The sequence below is a fragment of the Natator depressus genome, chromosome 5 (assembly GCF_965152275.1).
Source record: "Natator depressus isolate rNatDep1 chromosome 5, rNatDep2.hap1, whole genome shotgun sequence".
Lineage (NCBI taxonomy): Eukaryota > Metazoa > Chordata > Testudines > Cheloniidae > Natator > Natator depressus.
The window spans coordinates 47,561,638-47,576,823 of NC_134238.1; the positions used below are offsets into that span (position 1 = coordinate 47,561,638).

The 15,186-nt window shown below is 42.4% G+C and overlaps 1 protein-coding gene across 9 annotated transcripts; it reads left to right on the forward strand.

The window, feature by feature from the left end:
* The first annotated feature begins 303 nt into the window (after positions 1-303).
* On the forward strand, positions 304-14,529 carry ENC1 (ectodermal-neural cortex 1). 9 transcript variants are annotated; one of them, XM_074952731.1, is made up of 6 exons: positions 304-577; positions 1,207-1,288; positions 1,619-1,705; positions 3,086-3,171; positions 5,962-7,776; positions 11,486-14,529. In XM_074952731.1, the coding sequence occupies exon 5, from the start codon at positions 5,974-5,976 to the stop codon at positions 7,741-7,743; it is 1,770 nt and encodes a 589-aa protein (XP_074808832.1). In that variant the 5' UTR covers positions 304-577; positions 1,207-1,288; positions 1,619-1,705; positions 3,086-3,171; positions 5,962-5,973; the 3' UTR covers positions 7,744-7,776; positions 11,486-14,529. The 9 variants fall into 9 exon arrangements, with proteins under 9 accessions (XP_074808832.1, XP_074808826.1, XP_074808827.1 ...); XM_074952725.1 differs by lacking the exon at positions 3,086-3,171 and having other exon boundaries at positions 1,619-1,717; XM_074952726.1 differs by lacking the exon at positions 3,086-3,171.
* The last annotated feature ends 657 nt before the right edge of the window (positions 14,530-15,186 follow it).

Consider the following 15,186-nt stretch of genomic DNA (forward strand, 5'->3'; position numbering starts at 1 on the left):
GGGGGCTGGCCTTCCTCACTGGGGACACTGGGCGCACATGTCGCGCGGCTCCTCCTGGGGCCCGGGCTGGGCGAGGTGCCCCAACCCTGCCGCGGAGCCTCTTCCCTTTGTGTCCCTCCCCGCTCTGGCCCATGTGACAGCATTTCTTGCAGCCTCCCCGCGGCTCCGTTAACTCGCGTCCTCCTCCCCGCCCCTCCCCCGTGTGTCACTCAGCCTCTTTGCATATGTGCCCCCCACCCTCCCGGCCGCAGCCCATATACCCGCTTCCCCGCGCCGCAAAGCGCAGCAGCCGGCGAGCGGCCGCCTCCTGCAGCAGCAACAGCGCCTCCGCCTCTGCTCCGCGCACGCGCTCGCCCGGCCCGAGTGCGGCTGCCCGCGGCTCTCCTGCCCCCAGCCCGGGCTCCAGTGGGGAGGCACCGCAGCCCCCGGCGCGGCCCGGCAGGAGAAGGGAGGAAGGAGCGAGCCGGAGGCTGCTGGCCGCCGGGGAAGGGGCGGGACGGGACGGGACAGGCTCCCGCAGCCTCTCGCCTGCCCTGAGCAGCGGCCGTGAGACAGGAGGGAGCCCGGCGCCGCGGCGGTAAGTTCCTGCGCGCTGACCTGTTGCCGGGCGGGCTGGCGGGGCTGCCGGTTCGCGGGCGGGTGTTCGGGCAGCACTCGGGGCGGGGGGGAACAGCAGCTCTTCTCTCCCTGCTGGCGGGGCGCTCCGGGCAGGACGCGCGTCTGCGTCCCCAGCCCCGGGAAGGGGGAGGCTGTGGGGAGGGGAGGACTGCGCTAGACTCCCTCTCTCCCTTCGCAGGGATCGCCCTGAGTCTCACTCCAAAGCGAAGCCAGCCGGGTGCGGGACCCGTTGCCACGGACAGCCTTGCGGGCGGCTGAAAAGGTGCATTGGCAGGGAGCGCACCCCGCTCCCCCCCAGCTTAGCAGACTTCGTGCAACTTGTTCCCTGCGTAGATCAGCTGGCGGGCTGATTGTCTGTGTTGCAAAATGAAGCATCACTGCACTGAGGCTGTTAAGTTGGGAGATATTTTCATCTCGCTGTCAGGGTGCATTTTCAGCAGCCTCATAGCTTTTTTACTGTACACATGAACTGAGTCTGTGTATCGATCTCTAATTGAATATTGAACGACTGTGTGGGCTTGATGGTAACATCAGACCACGCAAATGATAGATTCTGTGCATTAGTAAGCATCCTGTGTTCACTCCTAGAAGCAGGTCCCGCTGTTTGTGCACCATGTGCCCATTGCAACCTTTTGAAGGAAAATGCAACACTGGTGGATAGATATTTCTGGTATGTGGCTGTCTTTGGCAAATAGAAACACTTGCGTCCTGTAATACTAGATACTAACCTTAAATATTGATTTATTGTAGTTTCCTTTTCAAATTTCTCAAATGACTAATTTGGAAAATACACATAAGAAATATCAGTTGACTTTTTTAATAAGTCTGAGTAACCAGAATTTGAATGACCATGGACTTTACCACTTTCAGAATCAAAGGCAAAACCCATTTCTTCTATTCTTTCTTTTAGGAAGTTTTTCATACACAACCAATACAATGCTCATTTACACAAAGATAAAACAGAAATCTGTATAAGCTAATTAAGTTATTTCTTCTGCAGGTTGGGAAGAAACAGATACTATTTCTGATTTGAAATACTGGGGAGGTGTTCGGATACTACATTGAAGGGGAGCAAGCATATAGGCACGTAGGTACATAGGTGTGTACAATCACACAGTCATTTTGAAATGGTCTGCATTTGGCAAAAAACCCGCCAGGAACTGTACAAAAAATTAATGCATAGTAAGTGATAGCCTGATTTACACTTCATGTAACTTCTGTGCAATGGGTTATACTGTGGAGTGTTAGAGAGGGGCTGGGCATCACTGCAGACTTAGCAGCTGAGAAAAGGATCAATTCATGCAGTGGGTAGTCCTGAAACGGTGATTTTTTTCCCAAGTATCTCACTGGAGAACCGATGAGATTATAGTGTTCCGAGAGGAAGTTTTATCTTGTACATAATAAATGTGCAAATAACTGAAAACACTTTAAAAAGAATTTATTTGACTGAGCTGAGATCTTCAGAATCTAAAGCTGTTAAGAAGTAAGGCAAGAGGTTGTTGAACATTGTGTACTACCAGATTTGAGGTTGCTGCGACAAGTAGCTGGTTGAAGTACATCATAAATCATCCCTTGCTTCAATGTCTGCTTCATTAGTGATTCATGATAAATATAGATTTGTATTTTACTGACCATTTGTCCTTAATATTCAAATGTTATTGTTTCTAAGGAAAAATTGCCTGACGGGAGTTCACTCATTTTATTCAAGATGAACACTTGCTCAGTGACTCTGTGAATTACCTCTGCTGAAATGTTTGAGGCTTGCATAATTTGCAGAAACAAATAGAGAAATCAGAGATGTCTGTTTGAATATTTTTGTAGGTTTGAATATACTTATTAACATTTTGGCCCAAATTGCATTCTCAACAATCACAAACCACATTTATTCACAAAAACACTACTTTGCTAGTAAATTATAAGGAATCCTTTTTAATGGTGCTTTGCCTCTACATATTGACTTGTAGAACAACTCAAAAACTAGTGTGGGACTTGAGGGGGAAGATGTACAAATACAGTGTGTATCTTTGTTCTGTTTGAGGAAATATGTTTAGCTTACTAAAATGTGACTTGCCACACCTTGAATTCTTCTAAAAAGGCAACTTTAGAATGATACAGGTAATGATTTTGTTAAGGTTTGCTAAAGAGGAACATATATGAATACTGCAAGTAATTAATAAAAATAGCTTTGGTCACTGAAAGACCAGACCTTGTCTTTTAGGATATTGCTGTGTGCAAAACAGAAATGACGTGAAACCCTGAACCTCCCTATGCCACAAAAGTCTCACAGTGGTTTTTATCTTTTTCCAGCTGAGATCAGTATTTCTTGGTAGGGCTGTGGGTGGGCTTGGGCAACATGCAGTGATCTGCACTTTCCTACTTCTGTCCTACCCCTCTGCATAGGGTCTGTAGTTCACCATTCTCAAACATAGGGATAACTCTAGTTTCTTAGCTCTTATTTTGTGTTCAGGACCTGATCCTGCATGGTTCTGTGCAGCCACAACTCATGAGAACTCACAGCACCACTCTGGATCAGAACACACCTATATCTGCAAGGTTTGAACTTTTCTTTATCAATGGTGCTGTGATTTTTTTTTTTAATTATTATTATTTAGTGCTGAGTGCTGTTGGTATGCTTAGCATTGCAGCAGTACACAGCAGGTCCCAGATGCAAAGAACTTGCAATCAAAGACTCCATCCTGCAGTGGATATCACCCAGGGGGGATCCCTGTGTCTGCTTGGTCCCCCATTGACTTAACTGGGGATGCCCAAGAGTGCAGGGATCTGTCCACATGTAGCTCGTGTTAGGATGAGCACCTAAGGTCCTAATCCTATAAAACGCTAAATGCTGCCTGGGGATGTTGAGTGCCTGCATCTCCCACTGACTTCAGAGACTGGAGGCTGAGGTGGCTCCACACCCCACAGGAGGCACTCAGACTCTTGCAGGATTGGGCCCTACATGTGAGACAGACCAATCCAGAAAAACATACAGAATGTTGTGTATTTGAATCATAACAACTTATGAAATGACAAAATCCTGTAACGGTTTTAAAATCTGGCTCCACGATGTTTGCCAAATGAGGGTTGATCTTCCCACTTTTGCATCTAAACTGTTGATGCACCAATACGCAGAGCCATGATCCTCTGTGTAATTCTGTAGCCACAACAAATCTGAAATTGAGGCACATGTTCAGTTTAACCTTTGGCAAGAGGGTAAATGGGTACATTTAGTCCTGGATTAGTGTATGTGACCCTTGAATGTCCTCTGAATGATGATTATTTGTCAGGTAATGCAATTATATTTAATGGGTATTGCAATTATACTTACCATGTAAAAGTAGTTGCATGCATTTTAATAGCATACTTGGCTACTTGTATTGTGTTTACAGTTATTGCAGTTAACCTAAAACATTGGTCCAAAGTACTTTGTGCAGCTCATGTTTTCAGTCACAATGAAGAGGGCTTGATCTAAACCTTACTGAAGTAACTGAAAAGATTCCGATAGATTTTAGTGGGCTTTGGATCAGGCCTGATAAAGACAAACACTATGTATTTCCCATGTTGCTCCTTCTTTAAAGTCCTGATGATAATCATTAGGAAATTAAGTTCCAGCTTAAAAGAAAGAGGTTGCAGAATTTTGGTGCTTATTTGAGCATGACCATGAAGTCAAAGGCAAATCATAAACTTCCTATTGTCTGTGATATGCCATTTGTGTAGAGCTATGCCGTACTGCCGCTTGCTTGGAGCAGAGCGCAGGTTATTTGGTATGCAGCAATCCATGAGCAGGTGTATGAGAAGTCTATAATTTCGCAGACATAAACTGTAATATTATTAAATGCTGGAAAAATCAGGTTTTTATTCTGTTGTGAGTTCTAGCCTATGATTTCCAAAAGAATGAAAGGAATATTGTATTGATTTTTAGAATGACATACAGACCTCTGAGGCTATTCGGATTCTTACATCGTCTCTTTATCAGAGCACTGGTCTGAGGGCAATGGGCAAAGTTTTCCTCTAAAAAACATGAACCATGTGGAAATGGAATGATGTCTTAATTAGCAGCATAGAAATATATGTTCAGGAATATAAATGGGGAGGGGAATTTCATGGTAATCAGAGAAGCTGAACTCCTTCACCAAACCTCTTTCCCACCACCATCTATCCAGGCTGTAGAGCACCAGTGAAGCTGTTCCATGATGGCTGCTACTGCAGCCCCTGGTCTGCAATAACTTCTGTGGATGCTGTGTAGTCTGTCAGCTGTGTGATTTGGTCAATGGATCTGTGTAGATGCAAATCTAGAGCCTGTGTCCCTGATATGTCCCCATAGCACACATCAGTTCAGTTTAATTCAGGGCCAACCACTTGCCTTACTTAATCCAGAAGATTGGCCCATACGAAATACATAAACTTGCAAATGGTTGGAAGGGACCATGGAGGGCAGTTGAATCCTTCCAAGGTCACATATAACTTGTTTCCCTTAAAATGGGAGCAAAACAGCCCTGGTTTTGAAAGGACGGGGTAGCAATGTAGAATATTCTTTCCTCCCACCCCCAAACCAACAACTGCAGACTCTTGTGCTCTGAGAGCCTAACTCAGGGGGACTGCCGAATAGCAGTCCTGCATTGATATCAGCAGACAGTACAATCGCATTTCCCTGCCAAGACTGTAAGCACATACTGTCACCCAGTAGCAGGCTTCCACTGGAGATATACAAGATGTAGATCTCTATAATATTTAGCCATGATATTGTAATAAAGCTTTGGTCATGTAACAATATCCTTGCAATGTTATCTGTCTCTGTCTTAACTTCCCCACTCCCTGCTGTTGGATATGGAACCATTATACCAAAAGAAATCATCAAAATGGAATGAGTACATTCTTGCTCTCCCATGCAGTTTTTTTACATTCCAAGAGGTATTCTCTCCGGTAGCTCTTCCTACTATGATTCAAAGCAGGAGAATGTTTCAAGTGTGTTTGAGTGTGTGTATGTGATGAATCAGCTGTGCTACACTGGGGAGGGGTGAGAAAATCAGCTCTCGGTCCTTATTTTTCCTCTGTCTTCCTTGCCTACTATTCATGAAAGTTGGAGATCAGGTTTCCCAAGGTAAACCTGCTCTTGGGCAATAATAGTGGGGCATGTCATTTAAGAAACTTATCAGGGGAAAAAAATAAACATACACTGAAGTAGATACAATTCGTTGTCCTCTCATGTCTATAATAGGCTCAGAGCAGTTTTCCTGCTTACAGTCATTATCAGGGATGCATATAATTGTTTTTAATTAAAAGAAGTATGTCATAAACATTTGTCATGAGAACCCTTAATCTTATTTAATTTTTGTTTATTTTTAGGTGTGGCAGAAAATGTCAGTCAGCATGCATGAGAATCGCAAGTCTAGAGCCAGCACTGGCTCTATAAACATATACTTATTCCATAAATCATCATATGCTGATAGCGTCCTAACTCACCTGAACCTTCTACGCCAACAAAGGCTTTTTACAGATGTACTTCTCCATGCTGGCAACAGGTCATTCCCTTGCCACAGAGCTGTCCTAGCTGCATGTAGTCGCTATTTTGAAGCAATGTTCAGCGGTGGACTTAAAGAGAGCCAGGCTAGTGAAGTCAATTTTCATAATTCTATTCATCCAGAAGTTTTAGAACTTCTGCTGGACTATGCGTACTCCTCCAGGGTTATCATCAATGAAGAGAATGCAGAGTCCCTGCTAGAGGCTGGAGACATGCTAGAATTCCAGGATATCAGAGATGCTTGTGCAGAGTTTCTGGAGAAGAACCTTCATCCCACCAACTGCCTTGGCATGCTGCTGCTGTCAGATGCTCACCAGTGCACCAAGCTTTATGAACTCTCTTGGACGATGTGTCTTAGCAACTTCCAAACCATCAGTAAAAGTGAAGATTTTCTCCAGCTGCCAAAAGACATGGTTGTGCAGCTCCTTTCCAGTGAAGAACTAGAAACTGAAGATGAAAGATTAGTATATGAGTCAGCTATTAACTGGGTTAACTATGATCTGAATAAGCGCCACTGTTATCTCCCTGAACTATTGCAAACTGTGAGACTGGCTCTCTTGCCAGCCATCTACCTTATGGAGAATGTAGCCATGGAAGAACTTATCACTAAGCAAAGGAAAAGCAAAGATATAGTAGAAGAAGCAATAAGATGCAAGCTAAAGATCTTACAGAATGATGGTGTGGTCACCAGTTTGTGTGCCAGACCTCGTAAAACTGGCCATGCACTGTTTCTTCTGGGGGGCCAAACCTTTATGTGTGACAAGCTGTATCTGGTGGACCAAAAGGCAAAAGAGATCATTCCAAAGGCTGACATCCCAAGTCCACGGAAAGAGTTCAGTGCTTGTGCGATTGGCTGCAAAGTGTATATCACTGGAGGTCGGGGATCAGAAAACGGAGTCTCCAAAGATGTTTGGGTGTATGACACTCTTCATGAGGAGTGGTCAAAGGCTGCCCCCATGCTGGTAGCTAGGTTTGGGCATGGTTCTGCTGAACTCAAGCACTGTTTGTATGTAGTAGGAGGACACACAGCAGCAACTGGTTGCCTTCCAGCTTCCCCTTCAGTATCCTTAAAGCAAGTAGAACAGTATGACCCTGTGACCAACAAATGGACAATGGTTGCACCACTTCGAGAAGGAGTAAGCAATGCAGCTGTAGTTAGTGCAAAGCTTAAGCTATTTGCTTTTGGTGGCACCAGTGTTAGCCATGACAAGCTGCCCAAAGTTCAATGTTATGATCAATGTGAAAATAGATGGACAGTACCAGCCACCTGCCCCCAGCCCTGGCGCTACACAGCTGCAGCTGTTTTGGGTAACCAGATTTTTATTATGGGTGGAGATACTGAATTCTCTGCATGCTCAGCTTATAAATTCAACAGTGAAACATACCAGTGGACTAAGGTGGGCGATGTGACAGCTAAGCGAATGAGCTGCCATGCAGTAGCATCTGGAAACAAACTATATGTAGTGGGAGGCTATTTTGGGATTCAAAGATGCAAAACATTGGACTGCTATGATCCCACATTAGATGTATGGAACAGCATAACCACAGTGCCCTATTCACTAATTCCCACAGCATTTGTCAGCACATGGAAACACCTCCCCTCATAACTGTGTGTGTGTGTTGCGATTGCAGCTTGCCAGGTAAGAAATTAGACTTATGAATACAAATATAATAGTACTTAGCACTCACAGGGCTTTACATCCACAGATCTCAAAGGAAGGTAAGTAAAGTATTTGTATTTTACAGTAAGGAAAACTGAGGCACACAGCTGTTAAGTGACTTGTCCAAGGTCATGCATCAAATTAGTGACCGAGCCAGGAATGGAACCCAGATTGCTTGGCTCCCCGTACCATGCTCTCTTCACTGGATTGATCACTTTGCCTCCCAGTTTAGATGTTGAATGTGTTATTTCCACTAGGTCTGATGCTGATGGGAAAATATAGTTTAATTATGACAAATTCAGTTATAAATCATTAACCTACTAGGGATAGGTGGTGTTTCCTTAACTATACAGAACTGGTCAATCAACATGAGAACCTAAAAAGACTTCTGTTAACCCTCTAATCATGAGCTGCAGCAGGGTGATGACTCGGTCCAAATGGACAGCTCTCTGTTTGTGTGAACAATCTTGCTGCAGCTGCATTGTTACCAGTGGATATGTAAGGTGTTGCACAAACACACTGGGTCAAGTCAACCCTCCTGCAACAGCTGAAGTAAATGGGATTGCACCTGCTTATGCTAATTTTGAATTGGGCCCATTAAATATACTTTTAAAGCGCTTGTTTTTCAAAGGAAAGTTGTGTTTATATGTCTGACTATATATAATGTCACTCCAATATACCAGTAATACTGTGGTTCAAATAATTACTTGGCAGTGTTTCAAAGCAAATGCAATCTCATTTACAGTTAAGCATTATGGGCCAAACTCACACCACGTGCAACTTCTTACAGGCAAGTCTAAGTTTGGCCTTGCTTGTTTTGCTGGTTATGTGGCTCCACTTTTCTACTTTTTGTTTCTTCTTCATTTGGAAAACCACTAAAATGTCTGAGCAGCCCAAAATATTAATGTCAGTTTATAAACAAAACAGAGTTAACTTGCTAGGCATTGTCTCAAACTAAATCAGATTTTTCATTATTCCCCCCCCCCCCAATCTTTTCCTGAATTGCATCACTTAAGTTAAGTCTCTGATATTTTCTAGAGTTCTTACTTGAGTTATTTTGCATTAAAACTTACAAATACTATGCTTTAGTGTGTGTTGCTCAGTTTTTTTCTGAGAGACTGCAATGCAGCATTGTGGCTACAAACACATTTTGATGGCATGTTTAACCCTCAGAAGCACCCTTTGTTGCCTAAATGAGCCATGCCTTGTGAGTAGTAATTTCTTAAGGGATTTGAATACTGCATAATGTAACCATAAAACCAGCCAGGTTGCAAAAAACTATTGAAGGAAAAACAGTTTAAAATAATTAAATCAGCTTTGCAGTAACCTAGAACCTCCAGATCAAAGTAGATACCTCAGAAAGATAATGATACCAGTCTGCTTTTATAGACTTCATAGCATCTAGCTCTTCAGAAGGGTCATGTTGACAGGATTTTATTGGCAACTGGACTACAAGGAGATGGCTGGCTGGCTCCTGCAATAAATAGCAGGACACCCGATTGTCCTTGTAACAGGGTAAATCTGATAATTTGGGGATCGTTGTGGAATTTTTTCACCCAGTGGTGTGCTGAGGCCTCATCTTGCTGTTTCCCCTTGAGCTGAATAGGAATTTTGACTAAGTAAGAAGTGCATTTTTGGGCCACTGCAGAGTAGCAACTCAGAGCTGAAATCTAGTAGGAAATGTAGTGAGGTCATGTTTTCAATGACACTTTGGTCTTTGAGTTGAATAACCACCTGTGACTTTTCCATCTCCACCCACAACTTAGTCTTAGAAAAACAGAATTTTGGATTCCATCCAACGTTTGCAAACATTGGAGACTGATCATATCCTGGGTATCTGAGACTAATCACACACTTCCGATAACTCAAAAACTGAGCAAATAGGCTTCTTTGAGACTACTTCCTTGCTAGCCGGAAAGCTGGGAACACATCTTTAAATCCATACCATTCAACCAGTTTCTATTATTACTCATTTCAACAGGGCTCAGTGTTATCAGAACAGTAGTAACGAATGGCCAAACTCAGGATCTGTGCCAAGAAAAATACTGACTTTCATTTTCCTAAGATTGACTTCATTGTTCTAAAATTTACAGCACATAGAAACAGAGGGGGCTTTTCCCTGAAACATAGTAGTCCGAATATAATGGCACTAAAGGCTTTCATTTGCTTTGCGATATCCTGTTAAAGGCCATTACTTTAGCCTCACTAGCCCGTAAGATAACGGGATGAATGCAACCGTAAACTGAAACCACTCTAGTGCGGCATGCTCATCCAGCCAGTAGATTTTTACTGACTCCCACTGTTCTGTCAGTGGGTGGGAGGGACAAGAAGGAAATTACTTCTGATTATCCTCTGTTTTCATGGTGTTGTGTGGCCCCAGCCTGCCGCAGCTTAGGAAGATTTTAGTCTGCTTTGTTTCTTCCTTCAAACTTTGCTCTTTTGAGTAGGTTTAGCTTTATTTTCTCCTTGCAAGAGGGGTTGGTTTTTTTTTTTTTTTTTTTTTTTTTTGGTTAATCATCCCATGACAGGAAACATAATTTTTGGCTTCAGTGTTGAGATATACCTTTCAAGAAGGGAAAAAATGACACACTCGTCTGAAGAATGTCTAGGCGACGCTAATCAGCAATAAGAAATGGCAAAAAATTACATTGGAAATAATGAAAAGGGTCTGTCTTAAACCCACAAAGGCAAAGAGATTTCAGGCTAAGGCTGTGAGTATACCCGGCTGTTCTTGGGCATTGCGGCACTGACCATATAGGGCTACAGTCTGCTCTGCTGCACATATCTGTGTTCATTCAGATTAACTACATTGGCTTCAGAAGAGTTACTCTCTGCATGTGCACCCTAAATTCTCGCTGTGCTATTTAAAGCTACTGTAATAATGAGGCTGGTGTCTGGTTTGGAAACTTGCACTTAACATAGGCTTCATAATTAAATATGGTAGCCAAATCTCAGCATCCAAGGGCTATATTTTTCACTGAATAATCAGCTCCTGGAAAAGACTCCCGTGTGGAGTTGTTGAGGCATGGTGCATTGTCATGTGAAAAGAAGTGAGACAGATTTCTGCCATAATGAATAGCAGAGAAGTTTTAAATAAGGGGATTAATATGTCCACTTTCTCTATGGTGAATAAATTCAATTTAGAGTTCTTCATGGTGAACAGAGGAGAACCCAACCTCCCGGCTCCCTCCCAGCTCTTTCTTCAACATCAGTCTGATCTAGTTCAATAGGGCCCATGAGTAGAATAAACTGGTTGCCCTAATAATTTTTGAGGCTTTTCTGGAAGAGAGAAGTTGCATGAGGTTGTTTTCATTTTTTTTTAAGCATATTCCCACCCCATTTGTTGAGAACAGGAAAAGCAGTGTGTTGCAAAAACAGCACTGTCGACCAAATGCTATTTAACCTTTTATTTTATAAGGGTCAGATTCACACCGAAGTACTACTCTACTCCATGGCTAGTCCCTATTGGAGTCTCTGGGACTGCTTGCAGAGTAAGGCCAGGCAAGTAAAGGAGGCAGAATCTGACCTAAATGTTGTGGTTGGTTTATTTACTATCCGTGATTAGTTATTACACAGAGATGCACAAAAGGCTTTTAGTTTTTCTTTGACATCTAATGAAAACCTTATTGTATATTGTCTCATGAGAATCCTGTAAATCTTTTCTTCTCCCCCTCCGTTTTTTTTTTAGTCTGCTCTGTTAGTTGGAGAAGAGACTTGGAATCTCAGCTACGGAGAAATGGTTTTAATGAAGAAAAATTGTTCAGAGTCTTTGAGTTTGAAGAAAAATATCTGCACCTTGTAAATTATCTAACCTGGACATGAAGGAATGGGAGGAAAAAACTGTCTTTGGTGCATCAGCACATGGTTTAAATATGAAAGAATGAACCTATGGTCTGATTCCTTGTACTAGTAATAGTGGATTAATGTCAGTGTTAATCAGACCTTAAAGGGAGGGGACGGGGAAAAGGAAAAACAAAAAAAGTCCAGAACTTTCCATAGCTGTGCAACCTACAACTCTCGATTTTCATGGACTCCATTGTGTGTGCGTGAAATTTGAAATGGTTGTCACCTCTCACTGTGACAGTTTGAAGTGTCAGCACCAGCTGCCGGGGAAGCAGGCCAGGTCTGAAACAGTGAGATGTCGCCGTGAATGAAGATACAGCTGTGTCACTGCAGAGTACTGCTGCAGGAATGAACTTGTTTATAGGCAGTGTCTGAAGAATCCATTCGATTGTCCTATCTGCAGTGAGTGACCCTTCATTGGATAAGGAACAGCACAATTAAAAAATAAAAGGTTTTTGTAATAGTGGGGAACTAAAAAGAACTCATTTTCCCCAAATGTTTTCTTTCCCTTCCTCCCTGTATTTATAGGTGACTTAAACTGTCCCATTCCTGTTACGTTACTTGTAGATGTAGCTATTTATTGTTCAGTGCTTGCATGCTGAAACGATGCCTGCAGTTGTCTTCATGTTGTAAGGATTTGTGTGATTTGTTGTTTGTTTTGCACATTTTGTGGTCTCTGACTCGCTCTGCTGCACACAAAAAAGAAAACTGTTGAATAATAGTTGGAGGTGGGAGCGAGTGATGGGATGGCTTCCTCAGTCGGAAATGGACGGATTACAAGGCAGGATCTTAAATTACACACATACTAAAGGAAGAAGCCATGGAGGTCACTTTCTCAGGCCACCAACTCCCCAGGTTAGATGTGGTTTATCCTGTAGATAGCGTCCCTGCTCCTTTTCATTGACCTGTTCATGCCTTTCAATTTCTTATCTGGAACTAGCCAAAACCATAGACAGCTTTCTCTTTGTGCAGCTTCTCAATTACCTAGAAGATGCTGTGGGATGGTTTCTGTACACAGAGCCCCAAGAAAGGCATTGGCCAAAAAGTTATTTATTTATTTATTTATGAGTTTAGACTATGGGACGTTTACCATAACCACATTTACCTGATTGAGTGGAGTCTGGCTGACTCACAAAAACAAAATAGATTAGTAGTGAACTAGTTAAAAAACAAAACAAAAAACCAACAAAAAAACCAACAACTTGCACTGACAGGATTGGCTCCTCTCTCTGCACGGAAGTGGGATGAATGAGTGCCATGGTGTCAAAGACCCGAAAGGTGTGGCACAATTGTTACGATGAAGCATGAAAAATTGCAGAACTAGAACTTAAAAATAATCCTCAAACTCTGCTGCATCTTTTATTTTCACACAGCCCAGAGATGAGTCTTCAGACACTTTGGTATTGAGAAATGTCAAATATAATCATGATAAACCAAAGGATTAAAAAAAGAATGCCCATTTTATTTGCTCAGTCTAGTCTTGAGTCGGGTATGAACCCATTCATTTCTTCTTCTGTTTCACAGGTGCTTTCCTTGCCAGATTTCGTTGTGAAGCACGTGTTGTGTTTTTCATAAGTCTGTTGAGCCCAACTTAATAATGATGTGGTCAACAACATGGTTGTAGTATTCTGCTGCAGTATAAATAAAAGATTCTTCGTTGCATGCATGCAAAAACAAAAGTGATAATGTTGATGTTTGCATTTCTCTGTGTGATGGTGAAGTCACTGTGCTCTTTAAGCTTACCATCTGAAAATGTTTACAGTGATCACCCTTAAATTTTTCTCACAAGGGAAGAATGTTTAAAGGGTGACCCAAGGTTTGACATGAACAGGACTCCACAACTATGTAGTAAACGAGTTACAGTTGTAGTTCCGCTAGGTTAGGTTGAGCTGTTGAAGTATTAAAACATCCGTCCCCTTCTTCTACATGGCTTTAAACGCTAGACATGCTTCTTAGGTAGAGCACCTTCCTATAAGCCCGAGTTGCCCCAGTAAAGTAAATGGGCTGGATTCTCCACTGCCTTGTAGGTTGGATAGTTATTCACACCTGTGCGATGTGGGTGTAAAATGCTCCCAAATGCAAATAGTCACGTTTTACCTCCTCCTCGCACAGGTGTCTGTGGCTACACAAGTTACAGGGAAGTGAAGTGTTGGGTCCAATGAGATGACTCATTTGACTAAAGGTATATCTGATCAAGCCCTCCGTTTTCTTTATTGAATGAAGGGATATATATAGTTCTGTCTTGAAGCTGCACCGTACATTGCTATTTAGCTTCTGACAAAAATCTGTTTTCTAATACCATGTAACTTCTGAAAGTGGGATGAATTTTCTGCAGCTGTTTTCAAAGTTGTGGTGTGCTTTCAACTGCTTGATTAATTCCTCTGTGTAGGCTGAAGGAAACTGAAGTCAGGGTGGGCCTCAGGCCCTGCAGGGAATATTCTGGGCTTCTGCTCTTTGAATTGATGTGGGAATTCTGGCTTACTACTTGACCATTCCAGTCGTGCAAAACATCCCACACTTTGAAGCAAATGCAATTCACAGCAGAGTGCACACAAAAACCTTGGCATAGGACGGGAAGGTTCTTCTTATTTTGTAGGCTGGTTGCTGTAGAAACTTATAACAAAGGACAGCCTTCCACTTCTGGTATAATTGTGTAGACCCTTTTCTCTAGGCCTGACACCTGTCTAATAAGAGTGATTAGAGCTGAATAATGCCCCTTCCCTGACTATTGAAGTGGTTCACATACTAACAGAAAACTGTACAAGTGAAGAAGGAAAATGTCTATGTTCTGTCTCTGTTTGCTCCTATATTTTAAGGTTTTGTAAAACTGCATTTTTTTTTCACAATGTGAAACTGAAGGTCAATAAATTATTAGAGATTTTCTCTTCAATGAGTAGTTCCTTTGAGGGTTGGGTTTGTTTGTTTGCCTGCCATTTTTTTTTTTATCCTTGTAACTCGCATCTCTTTCATAAAAAGACATCCTTGATATGTAGTTTACTGGTTTGTTTAAACTTCTGCTTCAGTTGTACTTGGACTGTTCCCTTTGCTCTATTAGGCCCCTTTATTATGATCTAGATCTCAGAGTTCAATAGGTAAAACTATGAGAGCTTTAAAACAACGAGCAGCAGGAAATGCAAGCCTTCATGATTTCTTTTGGCCTTTGAAGTACAGTTTAGGGTCTAATATTAATCTAGAACAGAATTAGACAAGTCAGATCTTCCAGAATAGTTCCTGAGGAAAAAAAGTTCCTGGATCTGTATAAAGCATTTTAAGATGTATATATTTGTATGTGTATATACACAGACGCACACACTGAGCTAAAATCTTATTTACACCAGCACAGCCTATGAATTTCTAAGCTTACTTTTTGTGCTATAAAAGATTTTTAATGCTATTGGTTTGGGGATCCAAACTCTTTTATAAACTGAGGCCCCCATCCCGCAGTGGGACCCATGCATGCATACCCCAGGGTACTGCCAAGGTTTGCGGCCAATGGCCCCATTCTTCTGCCTAGGGGAGGGATAATTCTACACTTGTCAACCCATT